The sequence below is a fragment of the Mya arenaria genome, chromosome 7 (assembly GCF_026914265.1).
Source record: "Mya arenaria isolate MELC-2E11 chromosome 7, ASM2691426v1".
In the NCBI taxonomy this organism is placed as follows: domain Eukaryota; kingdom Metazoa; phylum Mollusca; class Bivalvia; order Myida; family Myidae; genus Mya; species Mya arenaria.
Genome location: NC_069128.1, coordinates 10,932,035 through 10,952,645, shown reverse-complemented (window position 1 = coordinate 10,952,645; position 20,611 = coordinate 10,932,035). Strand labels below are relative to the sequence as shown.

Genomic DNA, 20,611 nt, shown 5'->3' with positions numbered 1-20,611 from the left:
CCACAGTGTTGGACGAAAATTTCAGCTTTAAAAAGTAAGTGTAGTGTTTGAAGAATATGTTATCAATCTATTGACCAAACTTATGTTTTATTGTATTTCGAAAAGGTTCGTCATAAATCGTTCTATAGCAATAAAGAACTTTTCTCTGACTAACTTTCTGATTAAAATGAAAACTCGCATGTTCGTGAATGAATACGGATATTCAGAAGAACATTTATGACATATAATATAATTATGTTCAGTAATTGTATTGTAAAATGTGATAAATCTCTTAAAGTGAAAGTCTAAAATTCACAACAATAATGATCATTTTTCTGCTTTACTCTCTTTAAATCTCCCCCATGGCATTTTAAGCCTTTTGGATGCACACGTACCCATAACTTATATCTTGATTTTTTTGTCAACTGCATTTTAGTTTCACTCCCTTTTATTGCGATTATTGAAGGCATTAAAAAAACAAGTTACAGTACATGCTTGACAATATAAAAAAGACTAAACGATTTTAAGTTCTCTTATCCGTAATATAACTAATTATGAAAAAAGATAAGTGCCTGATTGTAAAAATGATAATTTGAAACACATACATAAGTTTTAAGCATCTTTGCTCCTATAATAGCATTTTTACAAAAAAATAATATAATTTTATTTGCCTGAGTCTGAGTCTCAAACTCAATCACACTCAGAACATTGGTGATTTTGAAACGGTCCCTAAGCTGTGAAGTTTCACGTACAAGGATATTTTGTTTTTCTGATTTTAAGACGAGGTTAAACTAAACTAAATTAGATGATAATAACAAGTAAAGCGAACTTACTTATTTCGTCTGAAAACAGAAAACATTTTACACTTTAGTTCTTTGTTTACATATTTACAAATGTATTAGATGTTATAGCACACATGTAACATAACGACATTGTATACTGATACTATCATTAGAACTATTGACTATTTGAGTTTGTAACGTTTTGTGGTAGGGTTTACATCTAAGAATTATATATTGACCAGATAATATTGAAATGTAAATTGACCTGATGGTTTATCTAGCCCAAATGCCTCGAATAATTCTAAAAGTTCCTTATAAGAAGGTTGGGCTAATATCAACTTTTTTGTTCCGGTACAAACTTTGTAGTTATCTTCCCGTGAAGAGTTATGTAACTTCTAAAGAAAAAGATTTTTTTGATAATCATGATAAACTATTGTTTTATAAAATCATGGCAGGCTCTATGATAAACAACTACGGAGAAAGATGACACATTGACCAGAAAGTAACCCGAAACAAATGTCTCGAATAATCTTTAAAGTTCCCACTAATATCGTTATTTTTCATTTAGTGTGAACTGTTTAGTTGTCTTCCTTTTAAGAGCTATTCGACTTTTAAAGAAAATTATATTACAAATAATAATTATTAACTAGTAAATGTTTTTATCATAAGGTCTCAGCAAGAAATTAAGCTAAATAAAAACGATATTGAAGCGTGTTTTTGAATTCTAGAACCTGATATAAAAAGCTTATTTCGAGACATGGGAAAGTGTGAACTAGCCCCATATTATGCAGAGCACCAAATGTACGTTGAATTTCACACGGAGCTGTCATATTTAAACCTTTAGATAATTCTCAGAATTCCTTACGGTGCAGTGAAAATATATTAATAAAAACAGGTCGAAATAATAAATCAAACATTGATTATGAATGTTCATACCTTTACATGTAGCGGTGTTCAAGATTGTCTTATGGAGGCCCTTCAACTCGTCAAAGCTATTAACGCTGAACAGATTCTTTGATGCTGGAGGCGTGGCGATCGCAGTCACTTCTCTAGTGTCCGTCAGGCCGATTCCAATTACGTAAAGATGGACATTCTGTAGTATATGTATATGAATACACATGAGCAGTCATTTAATACATACATTATTTCCTTATGATGAAAGTTCATTCAAATGTCTAGTACCCTGTCGGCCAACTCGAATAACGTTAATGGATATTGTTATTCTGTTGTATAGATTTTTTTTCAAAGATTTTGTTAGTCCTGAAAGCCTTGTGAAAAGCAATTATTCAATTTACCTTCGCTCTTGCACGTTCCGCCTCAGGAATAGTTCTTCTACTGTTGATATTAGAAACACCATCGGTCAACAGAATGCAGACGTTTGGCGCGTCTGGGCGGTCGCCATTTTGTGGTGTGAACATCACGTTTGCCATGGATTGTAGCGCATCAGCGGTGTTGGTGGAACCGTAAATGTAGGGAATGTTGTCGATGGCGCTCATTACATCGGCTGCTTTGGTGTACCTTTGAAACAAATATAGTATGTAGTAAAGTATTAAAAAACAAGGTATATAGCCATTGATCGAATAAACTCATAAGTTTTTATTTTCTGGTATTGCCTTTCTGCAATAGTTTAAATTGCATTGTCCTATCTTTGTATTGGACTCCTTGACAACAAACATGTTACCTGTTCAGATGGAACTCGACTTGGACGTCGGTACTGTAAATATTCACGCCGACCCTTACAGACCCAGAGTCGATGTCGGCATTGGAAAGAAACTCTTTCAAGAAGTCGCGCATCTTTTGGAAGTTTGCATCCGTTACGCTGGTACTGGCATCCAGAATAAATACCAAGTCGGTTTTTGCAAGCCCACAACCAGCTTAAAATGATAAAAAATGTTGCGTTAGTCAAACTGCAGCTTGCACTCAAAAAGGATACGATCGGTTTAAGCGAGGACGGAAGCGTCGAAAGGTCATATTGAATGATTTTTGTAAATTATTTAGTAAATTTCAGATTACTAATATCAATAGGCCAACGCTATTTTGCATAGTTATGAAATTATTGCATGTTAAACAAACGCCATTCATTTAATATATGAATATTGTATACATCCAAAAAAAATAAATAAGAACAAACCAAAAGGAATAATAAAAAAATGTTGTACAAACGAATACTCAAAAAGCACAGACAAAATACTTTCAATAATCTCGTTTAAATCTTTTAACAGCTTTGACGTTTCGGCCTAAAGCCCCTTATTTAAAATACTAACACTGTTTTCTTATAAATAAAGTTATTCACATTTTAAGACATTTTACATTGTAGATATAATATATAGACCCATAGATATTTTCTAAATATTGCATGTGTCGATTAAATTCTGAAAATGTAACAAGAATTTCTTTGTTAATATTTTGAAAAAGGACTTTAGAAGAATTAACGAAATTAGTGTACAGTTATATTCACTGAAGAATATTTTCCATGATATGCAATTTCGTTTAACAATAACATCTTATATATTGCAGAAAAGGCATAACACGAGCTAGTAAAAGTAAAATTGATATTTCTAAAATCTAAAAATTAAAATATCGAAACAACAGGTATGGGGTGGTATTCAATACTGGTTTTAATTGGATCTTAGAACGATGTTACTAATCGGATTGCTCGATATAAATAATTGACTTAAACAGTGAATGGAGTCAACGATGTATGAATATAAGATTGACGTTAGTTGCATATTCAATACCACCCATGGCAGAAAATATAAATAACCAAAGCATACATAAAAAAGAACGTTAATCAATGTTAGACTCCTGATGTTAGCATAGGAGCACTGTTACACGTATAACAATACAGGGTGTTAAATATCATAGCATAAAAATAAAATATACAATCATAATTATATTATTTTGAAAGCAGTAGACCATGAGCGAGTCAATTTCTAACTTAAAGCCGCTCATGGCATTCACTATATTTAACCCGTAAATCTAACGGTTTGTACAAATGAATAATTTGATGCTTAAACAATTGCTGGTTCTATTTCAGTTTTCTACTATAAAGGAATTTGACCAAAAATGAGCTAGTTTTCTGCAAGTTCCATTAATTATATTTGATATTCATCTATTAATGCCTAATAACGTTGGTACCATTTTAAAAGGTAATTGCTTCCTGCTTACTGTAATATGCAATACACACAATGCAAACAGTCTTTGTTTGTAGTTTTTCTCCTTATTAAAGTCATTCTCGTACGTCGTGAAATGACCCATTTTTCAATTTCCAAAGGCTCCCAAAATATATATAACAAGGGCAGTAATGTCAGGTGCGTCCATGCTTCCCGGTTCATTGTTTTGAGTGATAAACGTCCTTGATTCGGTGAGTATTACCACTGTTTTTTTTATATGTTTCAACGATAATTTTTAGGAACGAACTTGTGCACCGAATGAAGAGCAATTGCTCGTTTACGAAGACGCTTGTTTTAGATCAAAATAATGTCTATATTAAAATATCTCGTGAAAACAATGCATGTTCTTACTAGGCTTCCCGACTCACTCAATGCATTTTATTGCTACAAAACAACTATATAATACCCTTCTATTGCGTACAAACCCCACCCGATGCTTTGTTTTGGACAATAACAGTATTGCTATTGTTTTCCGAAAACAGACAGCCTATTTTGAAGTTAAATCGGCTTATTTACGAAAATGCTTGCTGGTTCATTCTGTACATTTTTAGGAACTTGGTTCATCACGAATCTTGAAGATCTATGGCACATTAAAATAACGAATGGTCGTTTCTAAAAACAAATATCGTTAAAACATATAAAAAACAGTGGTAATGCTCACCGAATCGAGGACGTTTATCACTCAAAACAATGAACCGGGAAGCATGGACGCACCTGACATTACTGCCCTTGTATAAGTCTGCCTTATTTAAAAAATACATGAACATTTGCTGCACATTAACCGCTTTCAAATAGTACCAAAATGCTATTGGCATCCTAAATTGACATATGTTTGTATTGGATACCTTGATAATTCTAAGAAAGAGAATAAAAAAGACTGATAATTAGAAAACACATTCAGTTATATCGTTTAAGCATCCTGGTTTATGTTAGTATATGGTTACAAAATTGTACATTCATGAAAAATATAAATGTTATTTTGTCAATCAAATGTAACTCTGCGTCTATGCTATCCTGTGTTAGTAAAGTCCGCGTGTAATGTTCTGTGTTACAAGCAGGAGTACACTCGTGAGTATACACATCTATCACGTGATTTAAGCGGTGCACATTATTTGATGACGTGACATTAGCAGTGCACCAACTATAGTCACATGACGCAAGCGGTGAACAACACTCTAGTGCACCATACTCACAGGTAGTTGTCGGGGTGGCTAAAATATACACATAGACAATTAATATTATGGTAAAAAATAAATGAAATATTAAATACTGATCAATTGTATAATTACTGCTTCAAAATTGGCGTCAGTGTGTTTGCCAAATTATTTACTTATTAAATTACATAAAACTGAAAAAAATGCCCTTTTGTTTTTTGTAATTTAGAGTACAAATACACTGTAACTGTTCATGCAATAAGTACTAATGCGTACACTTAAACTATTGACAGTCGTTTTTTTTTTTCAAACGTGTTCATTTTTTTTGCTATCTCAGTAACATAAATGCTACCAATGTCTTACAACTGTACCAGGCGCAATCAGGGCATAACTGAAACTATATTTAAAAAACGACCTTGTGTTGTTGTTGTCGTCGTAGGAGTCGTCGGTGGTGTAGTTGAAGGTTCTGAAAGTAAAACAGAAAAATATTAAAAAAAGTTCTAAAATATTCTTACATTTTTATATCAACCTTTTTTTTCTTCTTTTTTTCTTTTTTATTGCTGTTTTTTAGATATGAAGGAATATTTAATCCTCTCATTTAAGTGTTTTATTTGCACTTTTTACACTTACGGTGTACACAATTGAGGGTAAAACGCGCAATCATCATAGCGAATTTCTAAAAAGTCACAATACATATCTGTCTATTTAGTTAATAACGCTAGGTTTTTATGGTTGATACCTGTTAATATTACTTTATAGCAAATATTAATGGGTCACGCTCCATTCTTTTCATTACGTGGACATGTCTGTTCTAATTTTACTTTCTCGCCCACTTAGCTAAATCGTTAAAAAACATTAAAGAAGACTACTTAATTTAACAAACTTTAAAACATATTTTAACTTACTGTCACAAATGGAAGTAAATATTTTCTGCTCAAGCCCAACTAGTTCATCAAAGTCACTGACGGCAAATGCATTATCAGACGAAGGGATTGAGGCAATTCCTTCGAGTTCTCTTGTGTCGGTAAGGCCGATGCCGACGGCGAAAATCTTAATTCCTAAATCCCTAGTGGTTATCGCTTCTGGAATAGTTCTTCGGCCATTGATGTTTGATACACCGTCAGTGATTACCATCGCAATGTTCGGGGCGTCGTCACGGTCTCCATTTCTGAAATGTCAATTATAGCTTGCGTCCTTGAAATTAATTTTCGTCTATGGTTTACAACTGTTCATTCTTACATTCAAATTTCATTTTGAATTTTTGTGCAATATGTACAATGACAGATAATACCTGAATGGATATCAAAATCACTATTTAAAAAAACAAGAATATTATCAGAAATATTTTGATCGTTTATTAAAAAGAAATGGTTTTCCAGTTTGCTTTACTGTTTACTTTTTTATTAAAATTTTTAGTGCGTTATGTACGGTAAAAGTTCATACCTGAATGAATATCAAAATCACTATTTAAAAAAATAACTATATAATCAGAAATATTTTGATCGTTTATAACATTTCTTCCTATAAACATTTCTTTCCTGCTCTCATTTTAGTGTTCAAAGGTACACAACAGGAAGGGCTTGCTACCTGAAACTAAATAGTTCATCTCTCATGACTTGTAAACCATCAGCAGTGTTTGTAGATCCGTAAATGTATGGTATTTTGTCAATAGCGGCAATAACGTCGTTCTTTGTGGAATACTGGTTAAGGTAGAACTGTACTTCAACTTCTGTGCTGTAGATTAAGGCTCCTACGCGTACACTTCCTGAAAAAGGCGTTTCGAAAAAAGTGATTAAAATTTCTTTTTTTATTTCTTTTATCACTGTATAAACTATTATATATGTTGATTTTGTACAAAAGTCTGACAATGGGCTAACACATCACAAAGAAGTAAATAAATATATATACAATCGTATCAAGCTATTGTTATAATATAGCATTATGAATAAAGGTGGCAGAATCGGTCAGGGTTGGTGAGTTGTATATAATAGAATACAAACGAAGTATGTATTTATACTCTCATCAATAAATCGGTGTTAAAACACCACTGTATACCATTACTTAAGCTACTGAAATCAGAAATATGATTATAAATACTATTGTATAATTCTATTTGCATGTTTTACTATATTTCTTTACCCTATGTTGTGCTATAATGATTTGTAAGAAGCGCTTTGTTTAAATCCAATATCATCTTTCTGTTATTTTCATATATGTATATGAGTTTATGTCTAATACTAACCGCATGACTTAGTCGGTATTCATAGAACTCCTAAATTAATTTCTGAACTTTAGTCGATTTAATGCAATAATTCTCCAGAGTTAAAGCTGCACTCTCACAGATATACCATTCTTACAACTTTTTTTTTTTTGTCTTCGAAAGAGCGATATTTTACGTAAATATCTGCAAACTAATGATATAAGAGTCCTGACAAGAAATAAGATCGTAGATGTTCATATTTCCATTCGAACAATAATGTTTTATGGCTTAAACCGTTACTAACGGTTTAAAAATGCATGAAACATCAATTTTTGAACTTACATATAGAACTCTGCGATCTGAATTTTTGTCAGCAGTCTTATATGACTGGTTTCCATGGGTTTTCGCAAAAGAAAATGGCTCGTTTTAAGACAAAAAATAAAAAAAAAGTTGTCCAAAGGTTCAATCTGTGAGAGTGCAGCTTTAATTAAGTTTAAACAAAGGTATGAGTGTTTTTAATATTACAGCACGTTTATTACCAACAGTGGATGAAAGTGTTTAAGGTATTATTATGTTAATATATCATAGCACCTGTAAAATAATTAACTAAGGACAATGACATATGTTAAGAAAATAAGGTAGGAAATTACCTTCAGGGGTTTATGATTATCGGAACCGATATAAGAATACAGTCTATAATATTTAAACAGCACGAAATTAAAATATCATATTTCTATCCTAAATATTTTCTGATGACAAACTACCAAATGTATTGCCAGATAAGTAAAGCCGTATACATATGTAAATATATGGACTATTTTTTACGGTGTGAATGAAAACGAAATTCAAATATAGTATTTGTAAACTTATATTTCACCGTTGACAAAATACCAACCAGAGTCGATGTCGGCGTAGTTGACGATGTTTTTCATAAATGCAAGTTGTTTCTTGAAGTTAGCTTCAGTTACACTTGTAGACGCATCAACGACAAAAACAAGGTCGGTAGAGGCAAACCCGCATGTCGGGGTTGGTTCTGTTATGGAAAAAAATCAGATAACACATGTACACTTCTCTAGCGTAGCAAATAACAAACGAGGTAGACAATACTTTTTTGTAACAAATCAAAGAAAAAAATCACATTCTGTAAGCAATCCTCGATATTCTCGAGGCTCGAAGTATTTGGGCCGGTCTCTAGAAAATCGCGCCAACGTGTTTCGACTGTATAGTCATTAAACTTCAAGCGTTATGAAGATTTTCAGTTTACAATGACGACATAAACAACACTATCTATTTAAGCAGAGTTGTGACCTATCGGCCATTTATCGACTAAGATATTTAAATGACATTGCTAAAATACACTGAACGAGTCAGGTGTAGTTACCTGGCTTAACAACAACATTAACGTAGTCTGTATCTCTTTCACCCTCATTGTCCGCCACAGTCAAGCTAAATCCGTATGTACCCTCAGTCAGATTACTAAGTTGCAGAACAGCACTTCTGTCTCCATCCATGACTACTGCGTTTTCGTCACCTTCACGAATGCGCCACCTATATCTTGCAATTCTTACGTCATCAGTACTTCTTCTTCCATCTAATGTGACTTCATTGACTGGCAACTGGATTTCAACGTCCTCACCAGCGTCTGCTTTTGGAGGTTGGTTGCCAGCTGCATTGAGTTAATACATGGTTTTGTAATGTGTTTAGAAGTGTGCTTGTGGTCATATTATGATACAAAAGAAAATAATGCCTTAGTTTATTAAGCAACGTAAATTAAATTTAAATTATGTTTTGTTTTGTTTTTCTTTTGAACATTTAACACCCTAACAATTATACGTAAGTGGGATGCAAGTACGCCATTGAAAGTATGTTTGATACAATCTATGTTTGATTTGTGAATTCTCTTTTGAGTGAGTTATTGCATATTGTTAATTGAAATTAGGATTAGCCTCGGACAGAGACCCTAACTATCATTTAAGTGGGATACAACTACCTCATTAATATTAAGTTTCATACAATCTATGTTTTATGAATTCTCTTTTGAGTGAGTTATTGCATATTGTTAATTAAAATCAGGATTAGCCTCGGACAGAGACCCTAACTATCATTTAAGTGGGATACAACTACCTCATTAATATTATGTTTCATACAATCTATGTTTTGTGAATTCGCTTTTGAATGAGTTATTGCATATTTTGTAATTAATAGCATATCAAGATTAACCTCGGACAGAAATTGTGACTTCATCTTCATCTGCCTGTCCAAGAGCGTCAAAGACAGACAATGCAAACGTGTAATCCCCTTCTGCTAAACCCTCCACCAACAGTTTTGACGACGTATCACCAGTGGTCTGAACACCAGGCGCACCCGATACCAGTGTCCATAAATACTGGACAATTCTGATGTCATCAGACGATCTACTACCGTCAAGTGTTACAGTATCAACCGGAAGTTGAATACTGACGTCCCTTCCGGCGTCAGCAACTGGGGGATTATCTGGTGCTACAAAATTGACAACATATATAAAGCTACAATAACTGCAACAAACAATACGTAACAAATATGTGCTACAAAAATTCACCTAAAAAATGCCTGTCCAATTTACAAGAAGCATGTGCGTGAGTGGTGCATAGAACGGTTATACATGAAGCATATAGTTATACTAACTAGTCGATATGTGCTTACATATAGTGATGCATATAACTTTTGAGTCAGCTTTAAACACATATTCGTACACACCTTAGCACATCAAGCTTTGAATGGCATGTTAAATATAATTAAAATATACATATAAATACATATGTTTAAACTTTTGGTATTGCTTATTAAACGTTGAAAGCACCTTTGACAACAATTTCGACGCTGTCTTTATCCTTCAGCCCGACGTCATCTGTCACCTCGAGGCTAAAGGTATAGTTCCCTTGTTTTAAATTAGTAATGGCTGGGATTGGAGTACCATTCCCAATGATATCTACATCTGATGAGGCACCATCGGTTAAAACCCAATTATATGATACAATTTTGCCATCATCTGATGATTGTGTTCCATCAAGAGTGACGTAATCTAAGGGCAACTGAATCGTGACGTCATTCCCGGCATTAGCCACAGGTGGTATATCGGCCTCTATAAAGTGCATCATATAAAAGCAGTGTTAAAGCGTGAAGAAAGGCATACATGATTACAAAGCACATATGAATACATCGATATAGCGATATATTTGATTATAATAATCTGTACACAGATTTAGTTCTTTTGCTAGAATGATGCTGCTAGGTCAGAAATGACGTAGTGATTAAGAGTTCTTTTGATAAATTTACTATTTTTAAAATTAAATGTAAAAAGAGATAAACCATTATGCAGCCAATTGAATAAAACTGATTTCATAGATACTGAAAAAGTAAGGGAAAACGTTTTTTACAATCAGTAATTACCCTAAAGGTATAGGTAATTAATTAAATCATAAAATTTGCAATATAGCCAAAATATTATCCTGTTGATAAAATATTAAGTTGCATATAATTGGCCCTCCATAATGACTAATCCTAATAATATTGGTGCATACAATCTGACGAATAACAAACAAGCAGACACCTTCAACAACAACATTGACGCTGTCTTGATCCATCTGGCCTGCACCATCGTAAACCGTAAGGTTAAAGGTATATGATCCGGGCTGAGCAAATTCCGCTCTCAAAGTCGACGCATCAACGTCCCCCAATCGAACATTTCCCGGTTCTCCACCACTCAGAGCCCATGAGTATCTCACAACTTTAATATCATCGGATGACCTTGTTCCATCCAGCTCAACATTGTCCTTGGGGAACTTAATCGTGATATCTTCGCCGGCGTCAGCCCGCGGTGGGAAATCCTGACCTATTGGTCCAATTAAGATGTATGTTGCATGACAAAACATGGAGTAAGCAGCAATAAATACATACATAGTGAGTATATATGTCACTTAGTCAGACAAATAATTGCAATTAGTAAGACAGATAAACATGTGTAATAAGTGATATATCATTTTAAACATTTAATCCGGTTATATAGCGGTATAGATAAAACGATGTGGAGACACAAATAACACTATGCACGAGAAAAGCAGTGCCAAAAGACAAACAAAAGGCGTAATAATAACGAGAAAACACCTGTTACATAAACAGTAGTAGTATCGATATCCTCCTGGCCCAATGCGTCATAAACCGACAATTCAAAGACATGCTTTCCTTCTGCCAAATTCTCTACTAACAAACGAGGCGAATTTACACCAGTCAAGAACAGGTCATCGCTACTCGATGACAGTATGTTCCAAACATACTTTACTATCCTCCTATCGTCAGACGATTTTGATCCGTCTAATAAAATGGAATCTATTGGTAGCTTTACAGTTTTATCTTCACCAGCATCGGCGCGAGGAGGTGCATCCAAAGCTACATTAAAAGCAAGACAAAGGACACGAGTATAATACACAAGTTAAACAATTAGCAGACAATCAACGTAACCATTATGTGTTTCACTTTCAGTAAAACCGACTGACAGAAAAACCATGGTATTAATATATTTCATCATTTTGTTATATAGCACAATAAAGATGGTTGAGGCCGCAGCACTGACACGATAAATGCTTCCCGACAGGGTACAACTTCCGAAAGGAAAGTGAAAATTAAAGAACATTAGTTTTTAATTGTAATTTGACAATTGTAACAAGCCTGATCAACAACACTTCACTTCAGCGATAAGGTGATTTGTGTCAGGTGATAATTCATATCATTATAAAAATAAAAGAGCAGACACAACCAAGTTGGAAGAGAAGTGCAATTGGACAAGTCATATACTGGAATATATTTCCGCCAAATCGTTTGATAAAAAGAGTAGGGGAAGTCATAAGGAAATGATCCATACAAACAAAGTAACAAATTGCAATTATTGTTGAATTGATGAAAAACAATCACATGGTGCTTATGGAGTAAACGCGATCTCAATAACTTCATATGAAGCTTGAAACTCTAACCAAATGTACTGAAGATATGCTCCGGACAAGCATATAGTACAAAAATGAACGAAGGGCAATAACGCTTTAATTACCATACACAGTATTATGGTTGCTATGCACTGCAGTCCTCTTAGATGTAACCTAGTATAAACTATGTTTCGGACAAAAATAAACGTAAAAAAAACAAAAAAGCAATAGGCCTGAAAAAGTTGTTTTTCATGTGCATTCGACTTTTACTCTATAAGACCTATAAGTATATGAATTGTGAAGTAAATAACCCAATGATGTTTGCAATAATTGTCAGGACAAAAATGAAAAATAGAAAATATGGTACTGGGGAGATAATACAGTTACTATGGAAGGTTGAATTTAAGCAAATAAACTCTGCTTTTCCTCTTATTGTTTTTTTTATTTATATTCCAAGTTGTATTTAAATTCCTTCATTATGTTAGGAGTTATGGACTGTTCATGCACTTTCTTTATTTATGAATACTCTATGGGTCAAAGGGGAAATAACTCAGAAATGACAGAGGCGGAATATATTTCACGCGGTCTACATATGTGCACATTGCATTTTGTCTTTGATTCAATTAATCGTTAAGTTACACTCCGAACAAGAATGTGATGGGTGGATGGAAGGACGGAAGAACGGACGGACAAAACGGCGACTATGTCTTCTAACTTCGGGAAGCATACACAGATAAGCGATGGAATACACTATGTTCACGTGATGTTTTATTGATTGCGTAATGAGAAGTTAAATGAAGCATATAAATTCGATTGTAGGTGCGGTGATCAATAAATTAATGATCAACCGTATGTATTTTTGTGATTTTTACAAATCGGGAAATACGCATAATTTTGCAAGTTTTGACTTATAAAAAGCAATATATCGATATATGGGCCAATTTCCGTGCAAGTAACATGTACCATTCAACACGTTTCCACATTCTGAATATGAAACGTAAGTATATTATAGAACAGAATAGCATACAAATTAGTATAAAGTGTAGACTGGAAGCCGGGAACTAGAATGACATAAAAAGCAAAGTGGCACCTTTGACGTAAACATTGACGGTGTCATCATCTGTTTGTCCAAGCACATCAGAAACGGTCAGGGTGAAGGCATATTCCCCCTCTTCAAGACCTTCTACCATTAACCTTGGTGAATCTTGACCCTCTAAAGAAACACTTTGTGGACCAGTGGTCAATTTCCAGCTATACTTTACAACGGCAATATCGTCCGAGGACTGTCGCCCGTCTAGTAGAACAGAATCGACCGGAAGCTGAATGGTGACGTCATCACCGGCATTTGCCTTCGGCGGGAAATCTTGGGCTATACAAGGGAGCAGCAGCATATATTGGAATTATGACAGATAAGCGACAGACAAAACCACATTTAGATACTTTATACAATTTACCCGAGCTAAAGCAGATATAGTATTACATAAGATGCACGGATACACTTGCAGACAGAACATTGTCAGCCATAATTTATGACCTGTAAACATATATGCTATATCTTGGACAAGTGTTGAGCATATACAGGCATGCATAAGAGAGCACATCTTGGTGTATACATACACGTAAGCGTAGACTGAAAAAGGCAGATCAAAATACAATAGCATATAAAGCAAATTAAGCACCTTTTACGTAAACATTGACAGTGTCGTCATCTGTTTGTCCAAGAGCATCAGTAACGGTGAGGGTGAACGTATATTCGCCTTCTTCAAGATCTTCTACCATAAGTCTTGCGGATTCATCCCCCTCTAAAGACACGCCTGGTTGACCATTTGTCAGTTTCCACATATACTGAACAATGGCAATATCATCTGAGGATTTGCGGCCGTCCAATAGAACGGAATCGACCGGAAGTTGAATAGTGACGTCATCACCGGCATTTGCTTTTGGCGGGAAATCTTGGGCTACACAAGGAAGCAGCATGTGATAAATTTGAGATAAGCGACAAACAGGCGGATATGGGATTTTGCTGCTTATCAGGAAGACAATGCAGACATTCTTTAAGTGCATACACTTGCATACAGAACATGTTAAACCTTCACGGAAAACAATTTGGTGCTATACTTGACAGAAGAATGTGTATATAATGACATGATTTATATTACATACAATGAAATAAAGACGTTAAAGTATGAAGAAGGCAGACCAAGAATACAGTTACATATAAAGCAAATGAAGCACCTTTGACGTAAACATTGACGGTGTCGTCATCTGTTTGTCCAAGAGCATCAGCAACGGTGAGGGTGAACGTATATTCGCCTTCTTCAAGATTGTCTACCATCGGTGTAGCAGAGTCATCACCCTCAAAGGACACACCAGGTTGTCCATTGGTTAGTTTCCACATATACTGAACAACGGCAACATCATCTGAGGAATATCGCCCGTCCAGTCGTACGGAATTGACGGGAAGTTGAATAGTGACGTCATCACCGGCATTTGCATTTGGCGGGAAATCTTCGGCTACACAAAGAGGCAGCATGAAATATATTTAAGAGATACTGTGAGATCAATGAACGAATGGAAGACAGCATTTAAGATTGCTTTATATCAATTCACATATAGAGACGTAAGCAAAAGCTATGGTGTGTACTGAAGATTGAACCCTTTCCAGGAGGTAAAGCAGACATACATAAGGTGCAAGCACTTGCATACAGTCAAAAACTTGTCTACGTTCCGACAAGTGAACAGATATGCCTTGCAATAAGCAAGTGATGTGCATGTTCTTGTATGGCAGCATAGCCCCCAGACAATATTGCATGTGAAATTGAGTGAAATTGTCATGATTATAAACAGGCATTCATTTAGTTGTGTAGAGATTTGTTCATTATACTGTTAAAATGCTATAGAAATATGTCAAAATGATTTGATTGTATAACCCTTGCGTAACGAAAATGATCTTAAAAACCCCTCATACCGAGTACCGAGCTTAAAAAATATGATTAAGCCCTGTGGAACTTATTTGATGATTAGATTGCTTTAAAAACGCAATATTCTTAAAATAATAATACTTTAAATATGATAAAAGAGCTAGCTATTTAGATAGCATGTACAAAACCTTTTAAATCCTGTTTATTATCATGTCAAGAAAGAAACTATCTGAAACACAAACACCAAAACAGCAAGCAGAGTATGTTCACTCGTACCTTCGATGATAACTCGGACTGTATCGCTATCACTCTGCCCATCTTCGTCGACAACTGTAAGATTGTATTCATACTCTCCTTCACGAAGGTCATACAGATCGAACGTTGCGCCAGTAAACAAGTCCCGGCCACCCTGAGACCACGTGTATGTCACGATCCCGTTGTCATCGGATGAACGGCGACCGTCCAGTGTTATCGTTCCAGATGGATATCGCCGTGTAACATCAGGACCGGCGTTCGCAACTGGTGGCTCACTGAGGGCTGAATAAGGACGAGAGAAAACAAAATTTAAGTCCATACCAAAACAAATTAATCTTTTTCTGTTGTAAGCTTTGTTAACTTAAATAGAAAAGTTAGTCATAGTGTTAACTAACTAGGTAAGTAACTATGGCGAATATGTATTTTATGTACCATCATAACTCGAAAAGCGTGTTATCGCTGACTGAGGGGTATTGATGAATACCCCCGATAAAATAATGTCCAAGATGTTTAACTGGTGGACCAAAAGTTCTTCTCATTTATATATTTACCACACTCTTCCGCTCCACCAAAGATAGTATCGATGAGTCCGGTCAGTTCATCAAATTCTCTAACATTGAACATGTTTTCACTTTTGGGCTCAGACGCCATGCCTTCCAACTCCCTTGTATCGGTAAGACCGATACCTAGAACAGAGAAATGAATTATGGGTACATTTAAAATAAACAGTCAAGTCCTAAACATTATCAAAAACCAGGCACAGTCAAGTCAATTGGGGCCAAATAGAATACTTTTTGAAAGTATGTGTTATAGGCATTGAGAAGGAGTATGCCTTTCAACGCAACATGGCATGATCAGTTTGCGTTATTTGAATGATTGAATCTTGGCCTCAGGCTCATTATTGAATTATAAATCAATGCTTCAATAAGCAACGATTTATTACTTTGTATTGATGGAAAAAGTTCGGGGAACTGATTGTAAAAATAAATAGCACTAAAGCAAAGAAAATATTTTTATCATACCAATCGCATAAACGCGAATGTCTTTCCCCTGTGCGTTTTCAGCTTCTGGAATTGTCCTCCTACCATTGATGTTGGAAATACCGTCAGTGATCATAAATGCGATGTTGTCTACATCGGGTCTATCGCCGTTTCTTGCAGTAAACATAACCTCATGCATTGTTTTGAGGGCGTCAGCCGAGTTGGTGCTTCCATATATGTACGGGATTCTGTCGATCGCAGCTTTAATATCTGCAGTGTTTGTGTATTTATTGAGGTGGAATTCTATTTCCACTTCTGTGCTGTAGATTAATACTCCGATTCTGACGCTACCACTGTCGATGGCCGCTTTGTCCACAATTTCCTAAATTGGAAATAATTTAAAATACTATTCAAATTGTTCGCCTAAATGATCGTTCATGCTGCTTTGATGTTGAACGGTATTTATTTATTATGCAAACCTTATTACAAAGTGGTTTTAACTGCTCTTTCGACAGTTATATGTCTTAGTTTATATAAGAACATCTATCTACGTCATTTTATTTGGAAATCAAATAATTCAGATGTAGCCTTTAAAAAATATATAAATATATATACTTGACCTTGTGCGACTTGCTCGATTTAAAATAATAATTTCCATGCGAATAGCTTAAACAAATGTCTGTTTGATTAGCGTTACAGTCTTTCTCGACACCAGAGACATCGACGACGTAAATACCAACACTACAATTTTATAACATTTTCTCGACTTTCTCCTTTGAACCCAGCTGAGATAAAATTTACCTTGCAGAAACTCAGCATCTTTTTGAAATTCGGTTCCGTTACACTAGTTGAGGCATCGAGAATGATCACCGCGTCCACCTTGGAGAGACCGCACTCTGTTTCTATAACATAGTTTTATATCAATGGTTTAATAAAAGCGTAAAATATTGTTTTAAATAATGGAATAATCTATCAAAGTGAAAGGTCCTTTAGTGCAACACACATTGCCATTTAATAGGTAAATGTGTATTTGTAATAACTTAGCAAGCTTAATAATGGGAATATACATTTAAATGTGTAAATACAAAATATTAATCAATCAATATGTGAGTATATTTCATCTACTATTTCCTGCTCCGATAATCCAATAAAACAATGTTTTCTATAAGAATTCACTTGCATAGAAAGACTCTGTACATGGTGTTGCCAATCTCGTTCACCAAAGTGATGGTGCTATTTATTCACTTGCATAGAAAGACTCTGTACATGGTGTTGCCATTCTCGTTCACCAAAGTGATGGTGCTATGCTAACCACATATACGATTTATCATCATCAAACCTCTGATGAATAAGAATGGGTATTGCGATCTTATACTGAATGTTTGGGCACCGAGGGATTTAAAAATTTGGAAATATGTTTATTACTTACTTGGGGCTAGGGTTGCTGTAATGAAAAAAAGATACTGGTCAATATTGATTATAACTTCATTCTTGTTCTACATTAAATTGAATTACATGTGTTTCATTCTTGCTTCCGTCAAACACTATGTTAATACTAATGATAAAGTTGAAAACCAAAGTTAGGCCAAAATTAATAAATAATTTGTTTGGCGTCTCCTAACCAACTCACAAAGTTACCCGCGACCCGAACGTTCTAATATACTCACCGGTTGTCCTGTTATTGATTTCGTGTTTTCATTATGAATAAAGGAGCCAGGAAGTAGAACAAACTACCTACCCAGACCTGAGAATGTTGTTGGGAAAACGTCGAACAAATCATTTATTTATTATGACATTATTGTCATATCTGCTCATCATTGAACCGAATAGTTTGTGAAATATGACTTTGATATCTTGTTTTTTATTAAAGCAGTATTAAACAAAACAATTTGATTTGATTTGTTTCATTTTAAGAAAATATTTATGTTTAAAGTGCTCTCTATGTATAATCTAAATTAGTAAGAACCATAAAGAGCAAAACAACTTACCTGGTGCAGGCGTTGCTGTAATAATAAAACAATAAAATCAATTAGATATGACTTTGATATCTTGTTTTTTATTAAAGCAGTATTAAACAAAGCAATTTGATTTGATTTGTTTCATTTAAAAAAATATATTTATGTTTAGAGTGCTCTCTATGTATAATCTAAATTAGTAAGAACCATAAAGAGCAAAACGAACAACTTACCTGGTGCAGGCGTTGCTGTAATGATAAAACAATAAAATCAATTATAAGTGCATTCAAGTCATATTTTATTTATATTTCAATGTAAATTGCTTTGGAATATAAAACGTTGTTATGTTCTGACAAAACTTTTGTCACTAGTTTATCAATTAAATATACAGTCGAAACTCGCTATATCGAATATTGTTATCTCGATGTTCCGGTTATGTCGATTTTTTTTGTGAATATTTTTGGTTAGGTAAGACAAGTTTTGTATTTCGTTTGTTTCAAATGTTCGATATCTCGAAGTGTTTCTCGAGGTCCCAAAAACTTCGACATAGCGAGTTTTGACTGTCTTTAACAGTTGGTGTATAGTCCATTGTCTACACGATTAGCCTACGAACATTGCATGAGCGTATGCCTATCTAACACGAGATATGTTTTACCTGTTGAGCAAATATCAACGTTACACATGGAATCAATTTTGTTGGCTTAGTTCGAACGCCAAAAGCATGGACAAGCAGAAAATCAAAGCAGTGGCTAAATCACTAAAGCATTCAAAACCATCCATAGCATATATATATTTTGGGTACTATGATGAAATATGAAGTAATTTTTTTTCCGTAAATATTTATATTGCCATGCATGTCTGGTATGTCTGTTTTGTTTTATACGATTTTTTATACAGTCTCTCGTCTTGTGTCTGATGGGCTTTGCCTTCATTGTGCCTAATCAGAGTTATCGTTAATTGTTTAGCTACAAGGCTTTTCCCTGTAGTTGTTATTTTCATTTGAATGTACTCACGGACAATTCAATATGTTTTATAAATCGGACCTTTTCATGATTCTGTAACTAATGATCTTGAAATAGTCATGACAAAAGACTTCGTGTTTACACAGTTTGGTGTTTGCATGGAGACTTCACTTACTTAGATAACTAGCCTATGAAAGAACATCTATTTTGCTCTCCACGAATACAAACAGTTACAAAAAATACCCTTTCGAACATTCATTATACCTTCACATTCAGTAAAGTACCCGTTCTCAACTATGTCATCCAACTGATCAAACCGTTGCAAAGAAAACAGATGTTCTTCTACTGGAGTAGATGCTATCCCTTCTAACTCACTCGACTCTTCTAATCCAACACCGAAAGCGTATATTACAATACCCTTATCCTTCGCACGTTTAGCTTGTGTTAGTGTTTCTTTAGAATTGATATCTGAATTGCCGACAGTCAGTAACATTATAACATTTTCCGTAATCGATATGACACCTCGTTCTGTCGTATTAAACATTCGTTGTGCAAGTTTCAATCCATCAGCGGTATTTCTTCGACCAGGCACGTATGGAATTTCATCAATGGCATCGAAAACCTCACGTTTCGAGTTATAAGTATCCAAGTCAAATTCGATGCTGACTTCAGTACTTACTGAGATGACGCCTACTTTTAATCGATTGATAATAAAGTCAGCATCGGCTAAAATGTCCTTTGAAAATTTGAGAAAGCGTATAAAATCCCTTTCCCCGACCTCAGATGATGAATCAAAGATGAAAACAAGGCTCACATTGCTAGGGCTGCATTCTGTACCTGTATAAAGCAAATTGCGAAGCAAATATTCAAAGCCAGCAAAAAGCCAATCCCAACCAAAGAAATGGATAAATATTAATTATTAAGTTTAATAATGCTTTTAGAAATATGAAGTAAAATATAAGTTTTTGTGATTTAAAATCGGCATTGTGATGACTGCTATAAAATCATGTTGTATTTATAACCACTCGAGTCGACAGAAGAAATCGCTAGGCTTGCTGGGTTCTAACGCCAGACTAGGTTTCGTTTAATTTTCTACTTTCTACCATACATATATCAGTATGCTACTAATATAGCATATAGATATATACATAACGTTAGGATTGCCTTCCTTTCAAAGAAGCAAATATACATTGTCAGGCATTTCTATAATTGGAATATGAAGGCGCCGGATGCCAGAAGCAAAAGCATACAAAATGCCCATTTTACAATATAATATGCTTTAAAAGTATCATTAC

The 20,611-nt window shown here is 34.6% G+C and overlaps 1 protein-coding gene across 13 annotated transcripts in view; it reads right to left on the bottom strand.

The window, feature by feature from the left end:
- LOC128240703 (uncharacterized) overlaps positions 1–20,611 on the bottom strand; it is a 161,302-nt gene that overhangs the window by 38,118 nt on the left and 102,573 nt on the right. For 5 of the 13 annotated variants that reach the window (XM_052957450.1, XM_052957451.1, XM_052957455.1 and 2 more), the window contains 24 exons: positions 18,588–18,602; positions 18,388–18,402; positions 17,829–17,843; positions 17,201–17,301; positions 16,442–16,781; positions 15,971–16,105; positions 15,441–15,701; positions 14,479–14,757; positions 13,923–14,201; positions 13,334–13,612; positions 11,432–11,713; positions 10,878–11,159; positions 10,128–10,409; positions 9,509–9,787; positions 8,670–8,954; positions 8,184–8,321; positions 6,676–6,853; positions 5,994–6,256; positions 5,504–5,554; positions 5,128–5,145; positions 2,443–2,635; positions 2,057–2,279; positions 1,698–1,854; positions 813–821 (listed from right to left, as the gene is read on the bottom strand). In XM_052957450.1, the coding sequence (XP_052813410.1) occupies positions 813–821; positions 1,698–1,854; positions 2,057–2,279; positions 2,443–2,635; positions 5,128–5,145; positions 5,504–5,554; positions 5,994–6,256; positions 6,676–6,853; positions 8,184–8,321; positions 8,670–8,954; positions 9,509–9,787; positions 10,128–10,409; positions 10,878–11,159; positions 11,432–11,713; positions 13,334–13,612; positions 13,923–14,201; positions 14,479–14,757; positions 15,441–15,701; positions 15,971–16,105; positions 16,442–16,781; positions 17,201–17,301; positions 17,829–17,843; positions 18,388–18,402; positions 18,588–18,602 (4,359 nt within the window). The remainder of the gene's footprint in view (positions 1–812; positions 822–1,697; positions 1,855–2,056; positions 2,280–2,442; positions 2,636–5,127; positions 5,146–5,503; positions 5,555–5,993; positions 6,257–6,675; positions 6,854–8,183; positions 8,322–8,669; positions 8,955–9,508; positions 9,788–10,127; positions 10,410–10,877; positions 11,160–11,431; positions 11,714–13,333; positions 13,613–13,922; positions 14,202–14,478; positions 14,758–15,440; positions 15,702–15,970; positions 16,106–16,441; positions 16,782–17,200; positions 17,302–17,828; positions 17,844–18,387; positions 18,403–18,587; positions 18,603–20,611) is intronic. The other 8 variants (XM_052957452.1, XM_052957454.1, XM_052957456.1 and 5 more) reach the window with 8 other exon arrangements.